The sequence below is a fragment of the Microtus pennsylvanicus genome, chromosome 7 (genome assembly GCF_037038515.1).
Source record: "Microtus pennsylvanicus isolate mMicPen1 chromosome 7, mMicPen1.hap1, whole genome shotgun sequence".
Classification (NCBI taxonomy): Eukaryota; Metazoa; Chordata; class Mammalia; order Rodentia; family Cricetidae; genus Microtus; species Microtus pennsylvanicus.
In genome coordinates, this window is record NC_134585.1 from 36,439,240 (window position 1) to 36,465,497 (window position 26,258).

Here is a 26,258-nt window from a genome sequence, read left to right on the forward strand (position 1 = left end):
TCCTTTGCGGGTAGGATGTTCGGAGACAAAATTTTGACTTTCCTTAAGAAAGTTACTGTGTTCCAGAAACCACAACAGTGACACCTTAGAAAGCATATAAATATACCCTTTAAATTCAACACTGGTTTATACACAGAGCCCGTTTCTTCACTTTAATTTATCTGGCCCTATTACAGAGGTGCTGTTACACTGACCCTTACTGTCTGGCATGTGTTTAAGTAGTCTTAGTCTTGTCAGATTTTTAAATAATTTATTTTATTTTTTAAACTTATATGTAAATGGATGTGTCAGTGGGTGGGCCATACACACTTGAGTGCAGATGCCTCAAGTCAGAAGACATCATTGAATCCCCTGAGTTGAATTTTGAGTGGCTTTGTGCCACCTGATTTAAGTTCTGGCAAGTAAACTCAGGACCTCTAGAAGAACAGTAACTGCTCTTAACCTGTGAGCCATCTCCAGGTATATTAAAAAATGTTTTTATTCATTCAGAAAGACATTACACTTTTAATAATGCCTCAGAATGTGTCTTCACTTGATATTTCTCTTTTATTTGTAGCAATTATCTAGTGACCAGAAATTCCCTTTACTCCAAACCAAGAAGACTTAGAGTCAAAGACAAGAACTATGACATGGTAGTTTCTCCATAGTTTATAATGCAGCTTACCTTTCCGTATACTTAGATAAACATATACTGAGATTTTATGAGTTTATACTACACCCATAATTTGAGTTTTGAACCAAAAAACCACAGTTCCGTTGTCTTAGTTAGGGTTTTTATTCCTGTGATGAAACACCAAGACCAAAAAGCAAGTTGGGGAGGAAAGGGTTTATTTGGTTTACACTTCCATTCTGCTTTTCTTCATCAAAGGGAGTCAGGACAGGAACTCACACAGGGCAGGGAGCTGGAGGCAGGAACTGGTGCATAGGCTATGGAAAGGTGCTGCTTCCTGGCTTGCTCCTCATGGCTTGCTTAGCCTGCTTTCTTAGAGAACCCAGGACCACCAGCCTAGGAGTGGTGTCACCCACATGGGCTGGGCCCTCTTCCATCAGTCACTAGAGAAAATGCTGTCCAGCCAGATCTTACGGAGGTATTTTCTTACGTTTCCCATCTCAGGTAACTCTAGTTTGAATGTCAAGTTGACATTAAACTAGCCAGTGCATCCATCTGTGGAGCACTTGTTGTATTTAAAGAAGTCTTTAGATGGCTTATTGAGCTAGAAATGAAAGGGAAGATGTCTGTGGCCCTCTGGATAGTAAGTTGCATTTACTTACAATGGAGTTAGAATGCAAGGCCAACAGGATCATTGCCCAGGGCAGCCTTTCTAACGTACTGCGGGGAAATGTTTAAGAGGGAAGAGCCTCCATAACCTGTGCTGCTGCATGACCGCTGCAACTGTCCTCAGCACTGACGGGAAAGTGGAGGCAGGAGACAAAATGCCTGGGCCTTTGGGGCTTGTGTATGTTGTGGGGAATGAGGGGCAGTGGAGCAATGACTAGGAATGTACTGGGGACGGTGAATGCTGTGAGAATAGAAGACCAGTTGAGATGCCACTTTCCAGGGCTCAGCAGCCTCTGTGGAGGTGGCATGTGAGCCGGATCCCAGATGCTGAGAAGGAATTCTTTGGTCATCTTGACCACTGAAAATGCGGAGATGATGTGAAGCTTGCAGACTGTTGCCTGTCTGCATAAGGCATCACATAAGTGTCTCAGGATCAGGCACAACTCCTGAGTCCTCACAGCCATGTGGGGATGAGTCAAGATTGATGGTGTGGCAGAGAGGAATATTTTGTGCTGTGTGTACAGATCTTTGGTGTTAACCTGATTCTGTATGAGATTTGCTCAATGATACCAATCTTTAAAGATTCATTTTTATTGTTTTTAAAATTATGTGTCTTTTTGTGGATATGTGCGTGTGAATGCTAGTACCCACAGAGACCAGAGGAATGTGAGCTCCTGGAACTGGAGTTGGTTGTGATTGTGGGTGCCAGGAACCAAACTCATGTCCTTTGAGAGGTAAATAGTACATGCAGGTGCCGAGCCATCTCTCTAGCCTGATAGAATTCGTTAAAACAAAATAGACCTAAGAATCACTGAGTCCATTTGTAATTCCCGTAACTTTAGTACTCTAGAGATAAAGCCAGGCGGGTTCCCTCAACTTTGAGACCAAGCCACTGAGGGCTACATAGCGAGACTCTGTCACAAAAAAGCCAAAGGGGAGGGAAATCAGTCACTTGGTAATTTCCCTAGAAATAACACAAAACTTGTTTTGCGTCATTCAATATACTAGGTGTATTCTTCTGTCTAAGGTCTAAGTTATGCTAACTTGTGCGATGGTTTGTCATTTTATCCTCAGCACAGTGGTTGCACCTTAAGCTACTGCTATTTCAGCCAGCAACTGTGAGTCCACAGTTATGGACCTGCTTGCTTCTCTGGCAGCGCCTGGTCACTCAGGCCTCAGCCTGGTGGGAATTCTGTTCCCACAGGCAAGGTAGCTTTACTAAATCTCTGTTGTTCTTTTTATAGATAAGACTCGAGAGTCAAAGTCTGGAGTGAAAATCTGCTAGCTCCGAGGTTGAGTAGCAAACAGCTAACTTTTTTCTGGCACCCTAGCAGCATGACTCTTTGGTGGAGTGGAAGAAACAAAAAGAGTCATGCCGCTCAAAATCCCTCCCTACTACTTTCAGTGCGTCTCTGTATCTCCTCTAGATGTCCTCTAATGCCCTATGATTACTTTCTGTCAATTAGTTGCCTTTTTACCCAAGGTTAATTTTACTTAATTAACACACATGCTAACTCAATGCACAGTGTGATTGGATATCCCCCAACAATGGTTCCTTTAAAGTGGCTGTAATTTGGGATTCATACAGAGCATATTTTTATGTTTTCTATAAAAAAACCCCAAAATTTGTAAATGAAATTTATTAGATTGCTACTTACTTTAACTTGCAGAGAAAAATGCTTAAAATATCTACTAATAAACATCTTGGTCTGATAGTATTTTGCCTTCTGGGAAGGCTGATAACTTCCCAGTTATTTAGTTTTGATTTAGATTTAATTTTCATGAAGGCAAGGATTTGAAAGCCTACCAAATGCAGATAGAGATATGCTTTTTTTTAAAAAAAATTTTTTCATCTATTAATAGAGTGAGGTGCAAGTTCTTGTCAACATTCTGTAGCTAGCTTCTCCATTACACATCTGTTAGTTATTATTGCTGGGGCTGTGGCAGCTTCATGGTAGAATGGGGGAAAGAAACCCAATATAGAAGTTCAGAAGCTTGAAGAGTGTCTGTGAAGCTGGCAGTTCCTTAATGCCAGCCGCAGTAGTCACTTAAAGTCAGCATATGGGTCTACCTCTTTAAGAGTTTAGGGATAGGTCCATTACCATGCTCCTTAACCCAAAACCATGCACTGTGTTTGAAAGTGCTAAATGTTTTGCAAGTTGCAAAGGATAATCTTTGGAAAACATTTTACTCCAGTCTCCAGTTTAGAAGTCATTCTTGGTAGATAGTTGTCCAAATTTTCTTTTCGTTACTGCAATGAGCACCATGGCCAAAAAGCAACTTATTATTGGGGAGGAAAGGGTTTATTCTATATTATAATTTACAGTCAATCAGGGCAGCAACTCAAAACAGGCACCCAGAGACAGAAACTGAAACAGAGGCCGTGGAGGAATCTGCTTACTGGCTTGCTCCCTCTGGCTCCCGGTGTGCTTTCTTACACGACCAGCGTCACAGTAGCCATCAGGAAAATGCCCTTCAGCTCTGCCCGTGCCTCAGTTGCATGAGATGGTTCTTCAGTTGGGGTTCCTTCTTCCCAGGTGGCACAAGTTGACAGCCAAGATTAGCCATTACAGTTAATTAAGTTCCAGGTAGAGAGGCTCAAAATTGAATTGCTCTGCTCCAGAAACCTAACCGTGGTGATCCTCTACTGGCGACTCTCTACCTGGGTTCTTCTTCCACATGTCTTGTGTATCGGGCTGAAACTGGACTCAGCCTCTCGCTTTCAGTTCAGTGTTTCACTAATGTGGCCCCAAAGAAAAATTTTGTAAAATTTTGGGCATGAGATCGTTGGTAATAACTTTAACCTGAAAACCTAAGAGAATTAGCAGATTTTAGTTAGAGAAGAAATCAACTCATAATTTGAAAACTTCAGTCTTTTAGTGTGGGATAAATAAATAAGCAAAAAGGAGGGGTACAGATACAGTCGTGATGGAATGCATTCCTAGTTTAGGGAAAAGGAAGGGGAGAGTGGAATAGGGATGAAGGACAGTTTAAGGAAGCCCCCCATTTGGAGGGAACGGCTGTCTAGGCAATGTGGTATGGCTGAGAGGTGTCTGTTTTCGTTTAGAAAAGATGCTTTAATTAGGAAGCAGGCCATGGAGATTGACAGGTGCTTGCAAAAGTTCAGCCTGTCTGCTCTGTTCTTAGAAAATTGGCTTTTCAAATATCTAGATAGCTTAATTAAGTACTTTTAGAGAATAGCTTTGGATCTGACGTGACATCTCTTTAACAACGAAAGTGGTATTTTGTAGAGGGATTTGACATTAAGGGTTCCATGATAGGATGTGGTGAAGGTTTGCTTATATTATAGAGGTGGATAACTTTTCTGGTGATGACATACTAGACAACATTTTTATGGGCACTAAAAATCTTTTTGTGCTAAAATTGCACCATAATATTGTGTCACAGTATTGTGTTTTATTAATAAGTGTTGATTGTTGACTTATGTGAAATTCAGAATATTTGCTATTCATTACTAGACATTAATTAAGTGATATTACACAGTGTTTTGGTCTTTTTGTTTTGGACCTTTTCTGCCACTGAGTTACAGCCCACTCTAAAACTTACATTAGAATAGTTTAATATTTTAAATTATAGCTCTGTTTTTAATTTACATAGTATAGAGAGTTGCTTTAATAAATTGTTTTCTGTCTTCAGGAACTTTATATGAAAACAGTAGAGCTACCTATGTAATACCAAAGGATGTCTTTTCACCCTTGATTTTTCCAAAGGGTCCCTTCTGTGAATTCTCAAATGGTTTCTTTTTAGTAGAGCTTGGCTTTCAGTTTTGGTCTCCTAGATTAATTTGCAATCATATTTTAGTATTAGATACTTTTAGTTGGTTTTGAGTCTTATTAGATGTTCTTGGTTTTTTACATCATTGTGGTTGTTATTATGGGGGGTGAGGAAGAGAGAGAGAGAGAGAGAGAGAGAGAGAGAGAGAGAGAGAGAGAGAGAGAGAGAGAGAGAGAGGAGAGAATGTGTATTCCAGTTATTTCACTTTCATGATTGCTTGGCCAAAAGTGCAAGTCCCTCTCCTTACTGTCATCATTATCTTAGACTCATACTGTAAAGTTAGGAACTTTTTCCAGTTTTATTTGCAGAGATAATGTGCTTGTGAGTAGAGGCCTTTGGACAAACTCAGAGGACCAGGGCTCAGATGGACAGGGCTCTTTGCTTGCTTCCCCCCTTTCCAGTTCAAAGCCCAGGACCTTATTCTGTGACCTCAAGATGCTGTAGTTACTAGCTTTGTTTTGTTTTCTAAGACAGGCTTTCTCTGGGTAGTACGTGCTGCCTTGAGTTCTCCATCTGCCTGTCCCAGCCTTTCAAGTGCTGGGAATATGTAGTTATGTAATCCTGATGAGTTAGTAATTCCTTGACTTAAGAGCAGAAGTGCCCCTTATGTTTGTGCACTGCCTGCCTGGTTTTCACCCAGCACTCCGGTTGCTTACAGTGTGTCTCTTACCGCTTTACTGACCCTTTTCTCTGTTTCAGCTAACAGCCAGGTCCCTGCCTGCTGTGCAGTCAGATGAGCGACTCCAGCCTCTGCTCAAGCACCTCAGGTAATAGACTTTTTGATGTTAAATCAATTATAATTTTTACTTGCTTGAATTCTGTTAATCAATATGAATACTTGCTATCCTTGACTCTAGAATACTGAGCAAGTTCATTTCATGCAACAAAAATGTATAAATTATTTGTTACATTTAAATCAGGCTGAGTAGAGGTGACCAATTTAATGGAAAAATATAAAATTTATGTGCATTTTACTTAAGCATAAAGGTATACTTTTTTACTTGAAATTTAATGGATGAGGCTTGTTTCTAAATATAAAAATAGCATAGCTTCAGTATTATAAGTAAAGGAAAAATGTGTCATTACTATTTACAAATAATATTTCTTCTTTTTATGCTTTTAAAAAACCCAGTATTGAAACAGTGATTTTATTGAATTTGCTTTTTCCCCTTTATCACAGACATATAAGACTTGCCACTTTATTGAAATTATTCTAAAAAAATCATTCTTAGTGATTACATTAAAATCTTCTATTACAGTTGTGTTATATATATTTATCATTATATTGAAGATACTTAGGCCATTTTTAGTTCTTTTGCCTGCAGTAATATAACTGAAGTGATCCATGGGTGATAGATAATGGCAACCATGCAGGTTAAGCCAACTAAAAGTGTATGAGTCCTACTAATGACCAGACTAAGAATAGGTCATAGCATGAATATTAAAAACCAAGAGACAGATATTGGGGTTCAACTTGAAGATCAGCAAAGCAAAGCAGCCAAGCTACTAGAGAGCTCTTACCTCTATGAAATCTTCAGACTGAAAGAGAGGGAGTTCCTGTCTCATCCCACCTTATATTCCTCTCTAGTGATGGGGTTAAAGGTGTGCATCACCACTGCCTGGCCTCTATGGGATTAAAGGTGTGTGACATCATTGCCTGGCCTGTATGACTGATTGGTGTGGCTGTTTTGCATTCTGATCTTCAGGCAAGCTTTGTTTATTAAAATACAAATGAAACATCACTACAGTGGGGTCATGTCTCCTAAATGTCTCTTGGTGCCCAAGCTCAGGGTGCAGTGTTTTAAAAGACAAAACCCATAATACATCAGTGCTCAAGGCGGGGTCATATCAGTGAGGGTTTGGAGTGGCCTAGTAGCATCTTTATTCTTGCAAAGCTCAGCCGTATTTTTCAGGCACTTCATGACAATTATTTTTGATTTATGCTTCATCTTAGTTATTTTGTTTTTATATTTAAGCTTGTACAAACATCAATTTTTTTTGGTTAATATGTCTGAAATATGGCCAGGGTCACGAATATTCCAAAAAACATTGCCAAGGTGGATGTGGCTGTTGAGGGGTAGAGTGCTGGGAAATGTCCAGGCGGACACAAAAGATTGCGTCAGCTTAGTTACTTCACCATGTGCAAACCCTTGCCCTTATCTGTATTTTAGGCTATTTTATTAGAATAGTCTTTCAGAAGCAGAATTACATTGCCAAAATGTATGGACCACTTTAAAGATTTCAGATGTATGTATTTCTTTTCAAAATGTTGTTCTGCTTAACGTTCTTATACTGCACATGACTACCTGGGCCACTTCAGCCTTGAAAGAGGCAAACAGCCATGAACTGTTGCAGGATAACTTAGTCATAACGATGGCATCTCAGTTCTCATGAAGAATGGCTTTTAGACATTTTATTATCCATTTCTGTTTTATGCTGAGATTAACAATCTGTATTTTTTGCTAAATTATTGATAGCATCTCCTGACTTTATTTGATCTCGGGTACTTAAAAGTATAAGAGCTTGTAACACTGTTATATTTGATACAAGCAGTTCTCTCTAAGTTTTTATTTAGTCTACTTATATTTATATTGTGTAGTCAACGAAAGTATTGTTTCTCTTTAGGGTTTCTAATTTTTAAGTTTTTAAAAGATTTATTTATTGTAGTTTCATTTATATGCAAATTTATGAGTATTTTGCTTTTCTATATGTATCTGTATATATACATATTCCTGCAGTGCATGCAGAGGTCAGAGAGGGTGTCAAATCCCCTGGAACTGGAGTTACCCAAGGTTGTGAGTTTCTGTGTCAGTGTGGGAGCTGAACCCTGGTCCTGTGCAAAAGTAACCAGTGTTCTTACCTGAGCCGTCTTTCGCTTAAGCTTTCTCTTCTCCTTTTTTAGTCAGAAATTTTATTTTTGGTTTTGTTTTTTGTTTTTGTTTTTGTTTTGATTTTTGTTATTTGCTTCCTTTTACCTTTCCTTTTCTCCCTCTGGTTCAGTAGCTTTCGTTTTTTTCACGTAATTGCTTTTGGGGGGTAGGGATGGGAGTGTGATTAAAACTAGTGTTTCCAGAGGTGAGAAACACACATCTTGTACACATTTGTTTCATATCCTAGAGTTATATTCATGGGTCAAGAAACCTAGACCTCAAGTTTGAGTATACTGTTCAGTCTCCTTTTTCTGACCCTTGTAAATCTTTTGATTTTATCTTCAAAGTATCTCTTACTTCACTAGGTTGTGCTCTGCCCTTACTCACGCTTCCCCTCTCTGATAGAGTTCACATCACTGCCAGAGGTGACTATGTTCTTGGCTTTAGCTCTTCTGTCTACACGCCTGTCCCCCTCCCTCAGGCTCCACCCTGTTTCCTTCTGTTTGAAGCCCGGGCTTGGTACTGCCTTGGATGTCCTGCTAGTAAGAACTGTAACCTGGTGAATGGGCAGTTCATGTGTCATGTTTTCTGGTCATGTGGTTCTCTTCTTAGTCTGCCCCAGATGCCTTCCTGTAAATGGAGACTTTGCTTTCATTTCTCAGTTGCCCAGACCAGAATAATCACATAGAAACTATATTAATTACAGCACTGTTTGGCCAATGGCTTAGTTGTAAATTTAGCTAGATCTTAGTATCTTAAATTAACCCATTTCTATTAATCTGTGTATCACCACAAGGCTGTGGCCTACTGGTAAGTTTTCGGTGTCTACCTGACTCCACCTTTTTTCTCCCTACATTCAGTTTAGTTTTCCTGCCTAGCTCTATTCTGCCTTGCTAAAGTATCTTCTTTATTAACCAATGATAATAAAACATATTCACAGTATACAGAGGGGAATATCCCACATCACCTTCCCATAGGTAGTTCCTTTCTCCTAGGCTACCTTCATTGCAGAATTTGATGCTATTCTTGTCTGCCCATTGCCCAGTAACCAGGATAATATCTGTCACTTAGGAAGTACTATGTGCTTTGCAGAGTGATGTTCAAGTTATGCCATTTATGCTTTCTTTTTTCTTCTGAATGAAAATTTTATTTTGTATAAATTAATTTCCCCTGATAATTTTGCTGGTTCAAAATATAAGTCAAAGAGGTTGACTCTTGGTGCTAGTGAATACTTGATTCATGCAATCATGATAGATTCTTCATCTTTCCACCTCAATATGGTAATTGTCACCTAGAATTTAGATTAACTACTGACATCTCTTTGAGTCCTTGAAACTTGCACAGACTGTATATTCGTTTGAGGCTTTTATTCTCCGTGGAGTTCATTCATGACTGGTTGCTAGGCAACCAGGACTGGATGTTGCTTTTTTATTGTTATTAAACCAAATGGCTTCTCATTTTATTACTGTGTCAGAGACATCTGTAGGTAGGGTGGCAGCTGGTGTGCATAGCTTGGCACTTCCTGTTCTACAAAGTAATCCTACAAAATGTATGCCTTTCAAGTTCATTGGATTGTTTTTTGGCTTCAAGCACCATGATCTTCTCTTCTCTTTCTTTTTAAAGGTCAAAGTGGCAAAGAATTGGGCTGAGGGTTTAGATAACTCAGTTGCTGGTGAGCATGAAACCCTGGAGGATGGTCTCTTCAGCAGGACATCAACAGGGTGTGCATGGTAGCACATGCCCTTGGGAGATAGAGTCAGGGTGAGCAGAACCTCAAGGTCACTACTATAGTAAGCTGCAGGCAGATCTAGGATGCATTAGACTCAGTTTAATAAAAAGCATGAGAAGGATGATCACTCGATCTGAGACATTCTAATGGTAATCTTGTTAGGAAAAAATAAATTATCATTGATTTGCGTGCACTTTATAATTTAAGTGTGACCTAGAGGAGATAGACTTTAGAAGGTGTTATTGAAGTCATTATTTGCTCTAACTTTGATGTCTCTAATGATCAAAGATGAAATATGAATAGCATTTGAATTAAATTTGTCAATAAATTTCACTTGGGAGATAATTCAATTACCTGTAAAAGTTGAAGGAGCAGTACAGGGGAATTGCTAAATTATTTTACGGCATTTAGTCACTCAGAATTCATGTAACACTTTGCTAACCTAATAATCTAGGCCAATTCATATATATATATGTATATGTATGTTATGTGCAAAGGATTGACTTTATTTATTTATTTTTTTTGAGACAGGGTTTCTCTTTGTAACAGTCCTGGCTGTCCTGGAACTCTCTCTGTAGATCAGCCTGGCCTCAATCTCACTGAGATCTGCCTGCCTCTGCCTCCTAGATGATGGAATTAAAGGCATGTGTGCACACACACCCCCGACTAGGAGTAACTTTTTGTTGTTTTCTAAGATAGTGTTTCTCTGTAGCTTTGGAACCCATCCTGGAACTAGTTCTTGTAGACCAGGCTGGCCCTTGAACTCAACAGAGATCTGCCTGCCTCTGCCTCCTGAGTGCTGGGATTAAATGTGTGTGCCACCACTGCCCTGTGGTGTTTTTATTTTATGCATATGGTGCTCTATCTGCATGTTCACCTGCATGGATGTGAAGAGGGCATCAGACCCCATTACTGAGGGCTGTGAGCTACCAAGTGGTTACTGGGAATTGAACTCAGGATCTCTGGAAGAGCAGCCAATGCTCTTAACTGCTGAGCAATTTCTCCAGCTCTAGGCTTAACTTTTAATGCATCCAGAATGCATCAAATAGTTATACTGATCTGTTAACATCATTTAAAGTAATGAAATCATCTTCCTTACACTGTATTATCATGTCATATTATTATTAGCTGCTTGTTTGATTCCTGTTCCTAGTGCAGTGCATTGCTTAATACGGACATGTTTCTGTTTACTCTGAAGAGTGCACCGTCACTAACCTTCTGTCAGACAGGCAGCCTCTTAAGAAAGCTTTTTCTAGTAGGCATAGTGAGCAGGCGAATAAGCTCTCATTTTCAAGTCTGAACATTGTGTTGGTATTCACGTGTCAATTGTGGTAAAAATGAAAGTAAATGCTCAGAAATGGTTTAGTAGATTAGGGCTTACACCAGCCAGAGTGTGCGATGCAAACCTTGCTGATGCGAATCACACAAGCGTCGGCTGTTTGCTAGCTCTGCCTCGTCACCTGTTCCAGTCTTTGTCAGTGCCTTGAACTATTTATTTCCTTTTTTTTCATGCATCAACACAAGCTTTTAGCTCACTGATTATTGCAAAGGTCTCTGTAATAAGTTAATGGGATTATTATATTTAAAGTTATTTGGGGTCTGTGTAAGAAATTAATAAATTACATACCTTCAATTTATAACCTTAGAGTTACATTTTTCCATATTTATATCAATGATCATGTGTTCATAAGAATATTTGCGAAAAGTTGACCTTTTGTTAGAAGTTACCCATTGTATTACTCTGATTATGTACAAAAGAGTTACTAGATATGGCCCTGTAGCTACAATATATTTTCTAGGGAGAAAAGAAGCAAAATTTATGAACACATACATGTGCACATATGCCTAATCTAGAGAGAAGGGAAAGTAGAAGGACTCAGGCAAAGCCGTGTGTGCATGTGGATCACTTAGGATTGGAGAGATGGCTCACAGTTAGCTGCATGCACTGCTCTGCAAGAAGACCAGCATTTTGCATCACGTCAGATGGTTCACATCTTCTGTATGTAGCTCCAGCTTCAGGGCATCTGACATCTTCTCCTGGCTTCTGTGGGCACTTGTACTCATGTGCACACACAGAGAGAATTTTAAGAATTAATATTAAAATAATTTAATGCCAATTAGTGTGCTCAGTAAAATATGTAGTTATGTCACATTTGAAAAAGAAAAGACAGAGATAAATTCTTGCTCCCCAGCACAGCCATTGCTGACTTTGTTGTAACCATATGAGTATTTGTATGTTATTATAAAGCCATACTTTAAAACAGGTCTTTCACATAGTGGAAAATTTACAAAGTAGAAATTGATTTTCATGTCTACATATTGTTCAATGGAGGGCAGCTTTATCTTTCGCTTAGCTGCTCTCCTTCTCTTGAATCTTTAGTTTCTGTGTGACCAGGAGAAAGGTACAGTAGAGAAGAAACATTCCTAAATCTCTTGTTCTAGTTTTTTTCTAACATCAATTGGCCTCTAGAAGTAATAAAATCACTTCTCTTCTGCCGGGTCAGTCCAAAGCTCTCACAAAGTGCACAGTGGTGAGGGTGGAGAGAATGGCTTTCTGAAAAGGCCTGGGAGCGCACTGCAGTGCCTGCTGTGACACACTCGTGAGCAGCTGCAGATGAGTTATGTGTTAATCAGTTGACGTTTGTGAGATGCTCTGAACCTGTGCTGTTCCTTCCAGCAGCCAGTAGTCAGACACAGCTACCCAGCACTTGACTACTATACCAGAGGAACTGCATTTTAAAATAGCAGCGCGTTTTCTATTTCCATCCATTTGCATGCAGAATCAAGAAGTCATTGTTTTTTACTGCTGAGTAGTACTCTAATATGTATATATCCCATACTTTCTTCATCCATTCTTCCTTTGAAGGGCATCTAGGTTGTTTCCAGGTTCTGGCTATTACAAACAATGCTGCTATGAACATAGTTGAGCGTATACTTTTATTGTATGATAGGGCATCTCTTGGGTATATTCCCAAGAGTGGTTGATCCTACTGCACGTACTGGCTTTGTAGGAGCCTAGGCAGTTTGGATGCTCACCTTACTAGACCTGGAAGGAGGTGGGAGGTCCTTGGACTTCCCACAAGTCAGGGAACCCGGACTGCTCTTTGGGCTGATGAGGGAGGGGGACTTGATTGGGGGAGGGGGAGGGATATGGGAGGCGGTGGAGGGGAGGAGGCAGAAATCTTTAATAAATTAAAAAAAAGCTTTAACAAAAAAAAAAGAACAATAAAATAAAGTAGCAGGGTGGAGAGTTAGTTAAAACTAGTTAGTTAGTTAGTTAGTATAAAGCGAAGTTAGGTATGGCTTGCTATCAGTGTCTCTGAATGACTCTAGTACTGAAGGCTTGGCCCTCATATAGTGGTGTTCAGAGGCAATGGATCTCAAAGCTTATAACATTGTCAACTACAAAAGCCATTGCTGGGTTTAGTAATTGAATTTATTGTTGGGAGTTGGAAACTCAAGAGATAGGGCCTAGTTAGAGGAAGTAGGTCACTACAAGGATGCCCCAAGAGGCTGTATGTTAGGCCTAGCCCTCATTCTGTATCCCTCTTGGTGTTGTGTGTTTGTGTGCATGGTGTGCTTCTTGGCCACCACAAAGAAAATAGCCTTTCCTCTCACATAGTTCTGTCTCCATGACATTCTGATTCACCTTGGGCCTAAAGCAACAGAGTCAACTCACACTTCTGGAAACATAACCCAGTCTAAGTAGCTTCTGCTGGAAGGTGATTTTTCTGAAGTATTGTCACAGTGGAAAGAAGACTAACATGGGAGCTTGTAAAAGCTACCCTTAAAGGGTTGTGGTAAGACATTTGGGTAACTCACGGTCATGATAGCCGTATAGTAGGGTGGACCTTTACTTGGTGTGGGTTTTGGCTCTTTGCACACCTGAGCTGGTCACCTGTGAAGGGCTATAGCAGAACATGCACAGAGGAGAAATGTGCTTCCTACGTGACTAGCACCCTCCTGCCTCAGCCAAATGCTAAGAAAGATGACAGGTGTGTGACTCCACCCCTGACTGCAAAGTTCGTCGTGGCAACTGTGGAGGTTTAGATGAGAATGGCTCCCATATGTATTTGCTTGTGTAGTCTCCAGTTGTGCATTGTCTGGGAAGGATTAGGAGGTGTAGCCTGTTGGAGTAGATGTGTTCTTGTTGGAGGAGGTGTGTTTTGGGGGGTGGGTTTTTAGGTTTCAAAAGCCCCCCTTCTGCCTCCTTCCACTCTCTTATCCCCCTCCCACCTGCTGCCTATGTTTCAGGATGTACAGCTCTCAGCTACTGCTCCAAAGCTGTGCCTGTCTGCTTCCTGCCATGATAACAACTCTAAACTCTAAACGAGCCACCAATTAAATGCTTTCTGTTGTGCGTTGCCTTGGTCATGGTGTCTCTTCATGTTCTACATAGAACAGTAACCCAAGACAGCCACAGCAACTAGAAGAACAGTCATTTTTAGTTGTTTATGTGGTATTTGTCTAGAATGCAGTCTCTATGAGAGTAAAGAATTTGCTCATCTCGTTTACCTTTGTTTCCTCATTACTTAAAACAGTGGCTGCCATCAGACCCCAGTGACCATGCGAATCTAGTGGATGAGTGAATGAATGAGTGATAGAAAAATTTTAAGCTTTTTTTTAAAAAAATAACTTTTGCCATTTATTCATTCTTCTTTTTTTAAAGTTGCTAAATATTGAGTCTTAATGAGATGGTAGTCTGTTGATGCTATTCTGAGTGTCTACCCCAGAGCTTCACTCATGCTAGCCAAGTGCCTGCCCTACCCCTGAGATGATAATTGGGACCCAAAGTCACAGAGCTTCTCATCATTTCCAAGGGGATGTTCAGCACTTTACCTTAGCAGAGTTCTGTCGTCGTTTTTGTGACTTAAGACTGTTCCATGGACACAGGGCTTTCTAGTCCCATGTGACCATAGAAGACGTGTGCTCTGGGACTTGTGAATCTCAGGGACTTGTATTTAAGTAACAACACTGTTAGGAGTGTGATACCTGAAACAGAACCCTTAGACAGGATCATACTTTATGGCTGTTTAAAGGAAAGTGTGTTGTGTGATTCTTTGAACTGTGATTTTTTTTTAGTAACAATCTCATTAGCTGTCACCACACCTTTTGCCTGACCACCCCACCACTGCTAATATTGAACAAACAAAGCTACACAACTTCCCCAAACATTGTATCCTTAATATATGTGAACAAATATGATGGGATAGTCCTAGACTAATGCCATGGACAGGGTAACAGTTTCATAAACATTCTGTCCTCTGGGAGCTATTTGTAAGGGAACGGAAAGGGTTTTTTTATGTGTTAATTTTATGTGTTAACTGTTGTTGAGACCAGTCTGGTTTAGGGATTGATCTAACTGGGGTGATGGGGAATGAACAAATGACAGACACAGGTACAGAAGAGCTAGGATTGGGTGGGGACCAGCAGTGGTAGTGGAAACGCTATGCTTTTTATTCTGCACAGCACACAGGAGGGGCGGGGATTGGCTGATCTCAGCAGGGGCTCTGTAGGGAGCAGTTCTAGGGGAGGAGGAAGCTGCAGCTGATGGTTTTTGCACACTGGTTTTAACTAAGGGTCAGTCTTTGGCCAACACCTGTACTCCAAGCAGAGGACGACTTTGCTGGTCCCCTGGCCATATGTGGAAGGTTTGATCACTCCTATGGGTCTGAGGCAGTGGGGTCATTGATGTGGCCATTCTCCTGACAATACACTCAGTACTTCATTCTTCCCATCTCTTAGTTTTCATTATTGCCTCCGCAGGCACCCTTTCTTAGTCTTGGGTATCCTGAACCAAACAGTCTGTCTCAGAGCGTCATTCATTACACACCTCCAGAATATGCACCAAGAGCGGAGAGAATATAAGAAACTTACTGGTGGTGTGGGCCATGTGGGTCAGAGAGCAGCTGTACCCGGATAGCACTTACCTGCAGTCTGCGTTCCAGTTTTATTATTGCTACTCCTGCTATCCACAAATGCAGATTATATTGCATATTGTCTGATGATAGTTTTCTGTGGAACCTTTTTAAAAATGAAATTGAGTAAAATTCATGCCAGTGGAAAATAATTTATATTCAATTTTGACAGAGTTTTATTGATTGTGTTCTCATTTGGAATCACTGCCAGGAAAATCACCTGGACTGACACAAGTTAGATACCATTTACTGGGGATTTAGCCTTAGGAAGAATCTCATTTCAGTTTCAGTGGTGACAGCTGCTGAGTGAGTTTTCTCATGATGCCCTTCACAGCAGGAAATGATATGTCCTTACCTTCGGCTTCCCTGATTTTCTGTACACCCAATAAATCTACATTGCAGGGGGATTCCGCTTTCTAAACGTCCGAATAGCCTAGCTTAAGTGATCAGAGTGTTTTTTGTTTTTTTCTTTTACTGTCTAAAGTGGGTAAAACTGTGATTGCACCGTGCAGAGACTCTTGTCTCCTCTCTCTGAAACTGTTTTCCACCTGTGCCATGATGCTTGTGGCTTCATTTGAAAAGGTTAGGCTGGGACTTGTATACTTTTATAGAATAATCCAAGAGATTGCAGTTTATTTTGAAAGATGCTTTAATTTACTTTTTAATGCCCCAAATAAATATAATTGTCTGGTTCACCAAATCAGTTTTGATTACTTTCACTTTCTTTGCTGCTTTCATGTTTTATGTGGTATAAAAAATAATATTAACTCAAGCCTGCCACACGGAGAGAGGTAAGTAGTGGTAACCTGTTTAGGTTCTCTGGACTGGGAAATGCTTGACCGAGACAGGCAATGTATTTTCTATATTATTGTCTTAAGGACTTCAGAATCTCTCTGTTGAGGAAAGACATTCCTGGATGATGGGAGAGAAACCCTTTTACTGTAGCTCCGAATCACACTGGCATCTCATGGTTTCTTACAAACGAAAGAAGGGTGGACCAGACTATCCCAGATCACAAGAAGTACTATCTGGAAGCTTTGTTTTTTTTCCCAAAATGAACCTTAGTTTATTTTACCTCCACAGTAATCCCAATTCAAGATTGCTTAAGGGCAAACTATGCCTACTGTGTCTAATACCTAGTTCCCAAGTAGGTTATTTAAAAACAAGCTCTTTTGCAGTAGACTGAAAGACTCTTTAGATTTTTCTATATTTATAGCTTATGTTGTGCCCATGACTCAGGCATTTTAGTTTGGCAAGTATAAGTGAGGGCAGGCTAGTGACTGTTCTGTAGGTATGCCTACCTAGCCAGCCTTCCAAAGGATCATTTGGCTGTCTCTTGTCATTGTGCACTTGCAGCGTGCCATTAGTAAAAACACAACGGGAATCACATGTATACCTTTATATTGCGCACATGAAGATAATTTTAATGACACCTTCATACCTAAAATATGATTTTAATGTGTAATTGACATGACAAATTATTGGTGAAATATTTTACATTATATCGTTGCAAGATTTGAAATCAATGAATACATTATTCTTATTGTTAAACATCTTAACTGAGAAAAAGACAAATTTAAGTGCTCGACAGTCATTAGTCTGGCAGTTCCTAGCTTATGTGGAAGTTCTTTTTCTTTCTTTTTTTTTTTTAAATGTATGAAGTGAGTAAAACTGATTGTATGAAGTTGAATTCCATTTAAATCTCCTGCATTTGAAGCTGAATGTTACCTTTGGAAATGTCCCAAAAAGTAAATATTGTTTATAATGATAGTTTCTAAAAAAAAAACAACAAAAAAGCTTCCAGATATCATACATCAAAGGACACCTAAATGCTTCTACCTCAAGGTTAAATATTTCTTACAATGGTATAATTAAAAAAATAGATAAAAAAATCATCTTTTAGTATTTGTTGGAAGAGATAAGTAAATGCTAAGAATAGAAAAACAAAACAGTAGTGGAATGGTGAGCTACACCTTAATGAAGGCAGAAGAAAGGGGATCTCTGAGTTCAATGACAGCGTGGTCTACCTTGTGAGACCCCGGCCAGCCAGGACTTTTAACAACAAGAAAACAACCAAGCTTGTTTAGGCGAAGATGATGGCTCCAGTTAGTTGAAAGGCACAGTGATGAAGTCTAGAAATTTCCTGATCTTCATGGCAACCTTTGATGGCACTACCAGGATTCCATTTTAGTCCCTGTCTCTCACAGAGAGAGATAAAACCCACGACTTCAAGATTCTGAGAGCCCTGCTTACTTCCTTGTCTGGGCCTCCAGGGTTGACTGTCACACACAGGAAGAAGACTTGCAGCCACGACCTCACTGTTACAAACCTGTGTTTTCACTCCTTAAAAGGAGAAGATGAATGGAGGCACAATCGTCTTTGAAAAGCTGACTTTTACTGCCTGTTTGTAGTGATGAGGGGTGATGTTCATCTTGTGCTTGCCATCATTGCCACAGCATGGGGAGATTTCCCCCCTCCTCTTAACCAGCTGATCTTGTTGGGAGACCCATAGGTCCACTTTTCTCTGATTTCTGTTTGTTTATTCCAGCTCTTGGTTCCCACATTTTGACAAAAGCCCCCACCAAAGGTCTAAGTGTTCAGTTGTTATGCATGCGCAACCAATAGCACTTATATTTCTGTGCTCTGCCAAGTTCAGAAGGTCCGCCTCTTACTTGGGAGTCTTAGGTGCATGTGTACAGATGTGTTTTCCAGATTTATCACTTTAGATGCTCAATGACTTATTTATTTAGATATTTGTATTTTCTGTAAATTAGATATTTGTATGAGATTTTTGGAAAAACTACTTCATTGTGAATGAGTTATCTGTCTTTTTGTCTCAGTTACTTATCACACCCATATTCCCCAATATTGCATTGATTTAACAGGGTGAAAGGTAGTACCCTATAAACTTGGTTATATAAATATGGGTTTCGGATTGTGATAGTTAATCTTGATTGTCAATTTGACGGAGACAAGTCTCTGGGCCTGCCTGGGAGGGAGTGTCTAGATTAGATTAGCTTGTGCGAATATCTATGAGGAATTATCTCTCCTTAGGTTAACTGAGGTGCTACCAGGAATGCCTGTGGCAACAGTTCTTGGCCTGAGCAGTGTTTCTTGTTTTGTCTTGTAATTTAGTAATTAGGATTTGTTATATAAGGACAAAACTGAGTTGTAGGGAGAAACCTATTTGATTCCAAGTGTCTAATAGCATTCTTAATTAGTTATTTTTGAAACATGGTTTCAGAGTCCTGACTGTCCTGGAATTCATATTGTAGATCAGGCTGACCTCGAACTCACAGATCTGCCTGCCCTTGCCTCCCAAGTGCTGGGATTAAAGGCCTGTGCCACCACCTGGCTTAAAAACATTTTTTAAAGATGAGTTCCTCCTGCATCTTATGCACTGGTCAGTTTTGTTAAGGCAGTGACCAGGTTTATTTTGCTGGCACACAGCACTGTTCCATCTAAGCAAAAGGACACTGTCGTTTTACAGCCCAGTATCTTCAGAACATATTCTAGTACAACCGAGTGGCCATGGAGTCACATCCTTCCTGTTTTTGCTACTTTCTGTGACCCCAGAAAGCTGTTGTACTTCAAGAGTTTTTGTACAGGCTGCTCCAACAAGTAGAAGGTAACTTAGGTATAGAAAGCACAAGTAAACTATTGGAATTCGTAACCTTTACTACTTGTGTTTATGAATGAACCAACTGGTGTATAGTTTGTCTTCTTCCTTTTATATTTATGGCAAATTGGTGATTCAGCTAAGATATAAAAAGAGCCACTTTCAAGATTCTCTGACTAGTTAATGAAACCTTCCTTTTTGTATTTGGCAAGATAATGATTATGGATACAATATGAATTTAGTGAACCATTAAAATAGTTTTTAAAAATCTGTGTTTGGAAGAAATGACACTGTGATATAAAAGGTTAGGAATTAAACAGCTTTTATGCTCACTGATTTTGCCTTGGTTAAAACTGAGCAGTGGTGACCATGAAGCATCCACAGAATGAATATTTTCTGTTGTGTTAGCATGTGTGCCTCCTATTTAAATTATTCCTAACAAATTTTCTGTTATTCAACAATGAAAGAAAAAAAGCATGAATTTGAAAGAAAGCTAGGAGGTAGATATAAGAGTATTTGGAGGGGGGCAAGGGAAGAGGGAAATGATGTAATTATGTTATACTCTCAAAAATTAAAAAAAGGCAAAATTGCTGTTACTATTTCTTTTTATCTAACATCAACATGACATATTTATAAAACGGATGCATTTTTAAAATTCATAAAATAAGAATACACAGAGAGTTACCCAGTGTGGTGTCTGCTTTCATTTAGAAGCATTACGATAATGAAGTCGAGAGCTCTCTGGATATAATAGAGATGTGGCTCGCACTTCTGGGTTACCTGCAACAGTCCCCGTCAGGAGCTTTGGCACTCCATGTAAAAGCCAAAGTTGCTATCTCATGACCTAGTAAGAACTGTAAGGATTTTTATTCTTTGTGGCAGCATTGCTTGCTTGTGTTTTGTTTGTGTCTTGATCTTTGTGTTGCTGTCAGTGCTTCACAATAAGAAAGCAGGAAAGTCAGTCCTGGAAATACTCCAGTGACCTAAGCAATGAAGTTAGTTACTTTTCTCTCTTGGGACCATAATACCCAACACAACTTCACAGGGAACCTTGATTTTGGTGTGTTGGGGACGAGAAGGTAGAGCTCAAGATTCAAGAGCATGTGGGAGAGCGTCTTAGCATCCCCGTGGACCAGGATGCAGACACCCTCAGTAGGGCAGAAAGGTGGGGAGGTAGAGAGGTGGGGAGGTGCAGAGGTGAGGTAGGGAGGTGAAATTGGGAGGTGGGAGGTGAGGTGGGGAGGTGGGTATAACCTTTCAGGTCCATGCTTAGTAGTGTAGTGTACAAATTTCAGTCACCACAGCTGGAGATTGGGCATCAATATCTTTCCATTTATTTGCTTAGTGTTTGTGTGTGTGGAGAGCAGAAGACAGCCTTTATTTCACCATCTGGGTCCCAGAGGTTGAATTCAGGCCATTGGGCTTGAAGACATTTGCCTTCTCACTGGCCTGAGCTGTGGGTGACATTTTACATTCAAGCCAGAGCAGAGTTTTTCAAGATTTCTAACTTACATTTAAATAATTCTTTAATAGTTTACACTTGAAGTTGTTTTATTTCATTAGGTTTTCTCCTTTGAAGGTGAATTTGTATCTTGGACATAAGTAACTCAGCCATAAATTCCCTGTGATACTTGACTTTTCTGTCTTCTCCCTTAAGTTGGATCTATTTCTTTCCTCCCCAGAAAAACCTAAGTCCATCTACTGAGATAAGCCAAGCTTTCACCTTCGCTGGCCTATATGTAGTCTTGCCTTTAGGCAATATTCTTCCCAATAGTTTCTACTGTCCAGTTCCTCTCTTCTCTGCTCATTTCTTCACTCTGCTCTCAACTGTGAACCTGATGATGTCAGTTTGACCCTTGGATATTCTCAAGGTCTTTCATTGCCTACAGAACATGGCTTCCAAGACCTTCCCATCATTTTCTGGATGCAGTAACTTACCCTTTCCATGTCAACTCTGTCTGTCATAACCAGCTTACCCAGTATCTTGTTTATTTATTAGTTAAGACAGAAGAATCCCCTTTTATCACAGATGAGAGGAGAAATCGCATTTCTAATACCCCTTGTTGTCATTCCCTCCAGTGGAGTCCATGTGTAGTCGTATGTGGCTAGTGACCTCCTTTCTGTGTTTTGTGCTTGATGTGTATGCTGTGCTTACCCTCTGTGTAGTTTTTATGTTGTAATTCTCCTTTCCATGGAAATTAGTTGGTGTATTATAATATTTAGAATCATGCATCTTATACAAATGATTTCCATTTTTGGCAAATATATATTCCCCCCACTTCTTCTCACTGGCTTCATCTTTGCTGTGTAGTTCAGATTCCAAGTCCCCTCAGCCCACTAGACTGCTGCGCCCTGCCTGTGTTTCTTTTTTTTTGTATTCTTTTTAACTCATGGTGCTACATTCATCTGACCAAGACAAGTTCCTATGGTGAAGTAATTGTTTGACTGTGTTTTATCAATAGCCATCTATAATTATGTCTGTGTATCACCGCACCACTACTTGTGTATTTGTTAGTTGTTGATTAGAACAGCCCTTTTAGATGATTGGAATCACCATTTTCATTAGTGCATTTGGATACTGAGGTTTGCAGGGGTCAAAGGTGTGGCCTAGTAAAGAGCTGGGTGATGGCTCCTCTAGACTCATACTGACTGCCGTACTGACTGCCTTCTCTCTGTTTACTGGTAAAGGATGCAGTTGCTCTGTTGTACTGGAATACACGTTACTTACTTTAATTAGCACTTTGAATAAGCCATATCATTTACTTTCTATAGCATTTCTAGTCAAGTCTGGCATCCATAATTCCATTTTACAAGTGAGACTGATGACAAAACAGGGTAATTGACTTTACCAGTTGTATAACTAGTGATTTAAAGCATGGAAGAAGAAAGGTCTTCAGACTTGTAGCCTTGTGCTATTTCCATTCCCCTGTGGTGCTTCTTTGTTCTGCTGTAAAATGGGAAAGTAGTTTTTCTATTCCTGTGATTTTACAGAAATAATGGTCTTTTGTGCCCATGTAACACTGTAAAACAGGAGCTGGGGAGATGGTTAAGTTGATAAAGTGCTTGCTGTACAAGCCTGAGGACTGGAGTTTATATCCTAAACATCCATATTAAAAAACAAACAAGCAAACAAACAAACAAACAAAAAAACGTGACCTGCTAGGCATTGTGACCATCTGCAATCCTAGCACTTGGGAAGTGGAGACAAGGACTCCCTAGGGTAAGCTGGCTAGCTGGATCTATCCTGGAATCCCCAGTTTAGTGAGAGACCTTGCTTTAGCAAATAAAGTGGAGAACGATAGATAAAGACACATGACATTACCTCTGGCCTTCACAATCTGTATACACATACCCATGAACACCCTCACACACATGTACCTACATGCACATACACTTTATACACATAAACCTGCCAAAACAGTGTAAATCATTAAGATAACAGCTGTGGGGTTCACGTAGCATGATCTCTGTGTACATCATGTTAATATCCTTGGTGGAATATGCCAGAGCAAATGACACATTACTTCACAGAAGAGGAAGGCTTAGGCTTGATGGTCTTTCTCATGGGGCAGTTGCAACATCCCAACACACTCCTGCAGGCTTGTTTCATAATTCATACCTGTTGTTTAATCAGTAAAATTAGTCAACTGTGGAAACAGCAGCATCTTAAAGAGCACGTGTGTGGTTCTGCAGGAAAAGTCTGTACCTAGTAGATGTGAAATAGAGAATCTGGAGTTCTTTATGATTAGCTTGACTCTTCTCTCCAGGATTTTCTTTAGTTGTAGCTGTATAAATCATGGCTTGACTGTATACATTTTCCTATGCGATCTAGCAAACTGGATGCAATGGGATCTTTGGATATGGATGGTAGCTTTTGTCAAGGATTTGAACAGTTACAAAAGATGAATGGCTTTAGATAGCGTGTATCAACTCGTGTTTCCAGATCTGTAAATGACACCACAGAGGCATTTGTTATAGGAAGAGGATAATAGCATCCAGAAGAAACGGAATGAAGAGACAATTTTGCATTTGACTACATGGCAGACTTGATCCTAACACATTTCTTGTTTCCTCATTTGTTAGTGTAAATTAGGTGTTCTCCCCGAATGGATGTGAGGATTTAATTAGAGAATGTACATGGGGATTCCTTGCACTCTAAGCACTGTTAAATATTTTATCGAATGCCAACTACTACTGTTTATCAGGCCTTTAACAAAATGATTTCGATTTGGATCGTGTCAGCACTGAAGGTAGGGTCCCATCATCCCCATTGGACAGAGAAGGACACGGCATGCCAGTAGGCAGATGAAATGCCTAGAGATCTGTTGTCAAGATTGATTTCTGATCACAGCTTTTCTTTCCTCTTTGCTCTGTTCAGTGTTTTAATAAGGCGTGAGTAAAAGAGATGTAAGTGTTTACTATATGGATTGTGCTTGTGAGAAGTGAAAGCAGTGCCCTGGTGTAGGAATCAGGAAATCCAGGCTGGCACTATATTGTGTATTTCTTGTGAGTAATTCATTGTATGTGACTTATTAGATACACTTGAAGTACTTGGTTTTCTGCTGAGGTTCGTGTGTAAAGTGTTTTTCTTATTATAACTTTGATCTTAGAATAAAAATTCTCTTTGAAGAGATAAAAGTACTTTACAGATCCCATTTTAGTATTTTGTTCTGCTTTGTTTTCCAGTCATTCGTACACTGGCCAAGATTACAGCACCCAGAAGAACACTGGGAAGATTTCCTTAGATCAGATTGATTCGGTAAGCACCAGCCCCTATTAAAGCAGACTGGTTTCAACTAGAGACCCCTGCTGGAAAGACGGAAAGTCTCATATCTTATATATGTGATTTTTTTTTTTATTTTAAATTTTTTTTAATTTTTTTTTTATTGAGAAAAGGAGAAAAAAGTATCCGCCTCCTCCCAGCCTCCCATTTCCCTCCCCCTCCTCCCACCCTTCTCCCCCTCACCCAAATTCCTCTCCCCCTCCCTCTCTAGTCCATAGAGCAGTCAGGGTTCCCTGCCCTGTGGAAAGTCCAAGGTCCGCCCCCCTCCGTCCATGTCTAGGAAGGTGAACATCCAAACTGGCTAGGCTCCCACAAAGCCAGAAAATGAAGTAGGGTCAAAACCCCGTGCCAGCCCTCATTGTTCGCCATGTTCAGAGAGTCCGGTTTTATCCCATGCTTTTTCAGTCACAGTCCAGCTGGCCTTGGTGAGCTCCCAGTAGATCAGCCCCATTGTCTCAGTGGGTGGGTGCACCCTTCGTGGTCCTGACTTCCTTGCTCATGTTCTCCCTCCTTCTGCTCCTCATTGGGACCTTGGGAGCTCAGTCCAGTGCTCCAGTGTGGGTCTCTGTCTTTATCTCCATCCATCACCAGATGAAGGTTCTATGGTGATATGCAAGATATTCGTCAGTATTGCTATAGGATAGGGTCATTTCAGGTTCCCTATCCTCAGCTGCCCAAGGGACTAACTGGGGACATCACCATGGGCTCCTGGGAGCCACTCTAGGGTCAAGTCTCTTGCCAACCCTAAGGTGGCTCCCTTAACTAAGAATTGTGCTTCCGTGCTCCCCTATCCAACCTTCCTTTATCCCAATCCTCCTGTTTCCCCAAGTTCCCCCCCTCCTCCCCTTCTCCCTTTTCTCTCCTCATCTCCCCTTACCCCCATCCCACCCCACCCCCAAGATCCCAATTTTCTCCCCGGCAATTTTGTCTACTTCCCATAGCCAAGAGGATAACTATATGTTTTTCCTTGGGTTCACCTTCTTATTTAGCTTCTTTAGGTTCACCAATTGTAGTCTCCGTGACCCTTATTTATGGCTAGAAACCAATTATGAGTGAGTACATCCCAAGTTCATCTTTTTGGGTCTGGGATACCTCACTCAGGATAGTGTTTTCTATTTCCATCCATTTGCATGCAAAATTCGAGAAGTCATTGTTTTTTACCTCAGCATAGTACTCTACTGTGTATATATTCCATACTTTCTTCATCCATTCTTCCATTGAAGGGCATCTAGGTTGTTTCCAGGTTCTGGCTATTATAAATAATACTGCTATGAACATAGTTGAACAAATGCTTTTGTCATATGATAGGGCATCTCTTGGGTATATTCCCAAGAGTGGTATTGCTGGGTCCAGGGGTAGGTTGATCCAGAATTTCCTGAGAAACTGAAACACTGATTTCCACAGTGGTTGCACAAGATTGCATTCCCACCAGCAATGGATGAGGGTACCCCTTCCTCCACAGCCTCTCCAGCAAAGGCTATCCTTGGTGTTTTTGACTTTAGCCATTCTGACAGGTGTAAGATGATATCTCAAAGTTGTTTTGATTTGCATTTCCCTGATTGCTAAGGAAGTTGAGCATGACCTTAAGTGTCTTTTGGCCATTTGAACTTCTTCTGTTGAGAATTCTCTGTTCAGTTCAGTGCCCCATTTTTTAATTGGGTTAATTAGCATTTTAAAGTCTAGTTTCCTAAGTTCTCTATGTATTTTGGAGATCAGACCTTTGTCTGTTGCGGGGTTGGTGAAGATCTTCTCCCAGTCAGTAGGTTGCCTTTTTGTCTTAGTGACAGTGTCCTTTGCTTTACAGAAGCTTCTCAGTTTTAGTAGGTCCCATTTATTCAATGTTGCCCTTAATGTCTGTGCTGCTGGGGTTATACCTAAGAAGCGATCACCTGTGCCCATCTGTTGTAGGGTATTTCCCACTTTCTCTTCTATCAGGTTCAGTGTGTTCGGGCTGATATTGAGGTCTTTAATCCATTTGGACTTAAGTTTTGTGCATGGTGATAGATATGGGTCTATTTTCATTCTTCTACAGGTTGACATCCAGTTGTGCCAGCATCATTTGTTGAAGATGCTTTCTTTCTTCCATTGTATACTTTTAGCTCCTTTATCTAAAATGAGTTGATCATAGGTTTGTGGGTTAAAATTCGGGTCTTCTATACGATTCCATTGGTCGACTTCTCTGTTTTTATGCCAGTACCACACTGTTTTCATTACTGTAGCTCTGTAATAGAGTTTGAAGTCAGGGATGGTAATGCCTCCAGAAGA

The 26,258-nt window shown here is 40.3% G+C and overlaps 1 protein-coding gene across 1 annotated transcript in view; it reads left to right on the forward strand.

Annotated features, from left to right (window-relative positions):
• Prim2 (DNA primase subunit 2) overlaps nucleotides 1-26,258 on the forward strand; it is a 180,991-nt gene that overhangs the window by 99,042 nt on the left and 55,691 nt on the right. The window contains exons 8-9 of the mRNA XM_075980517.1: nucleotides 5,774-5,841; nucleotides 23,897-23,969. Coding sequence (XP_075836632.1) covers nucleotides 5,774-5,841; nucleotides 23,897-23,969 — 141 coding nt within the window. The remainder of the gene's footprint in view (nucleotides 1-5,773; nucleotides 5,842-23,896; nucleotides 23,970-26,258) is intronic.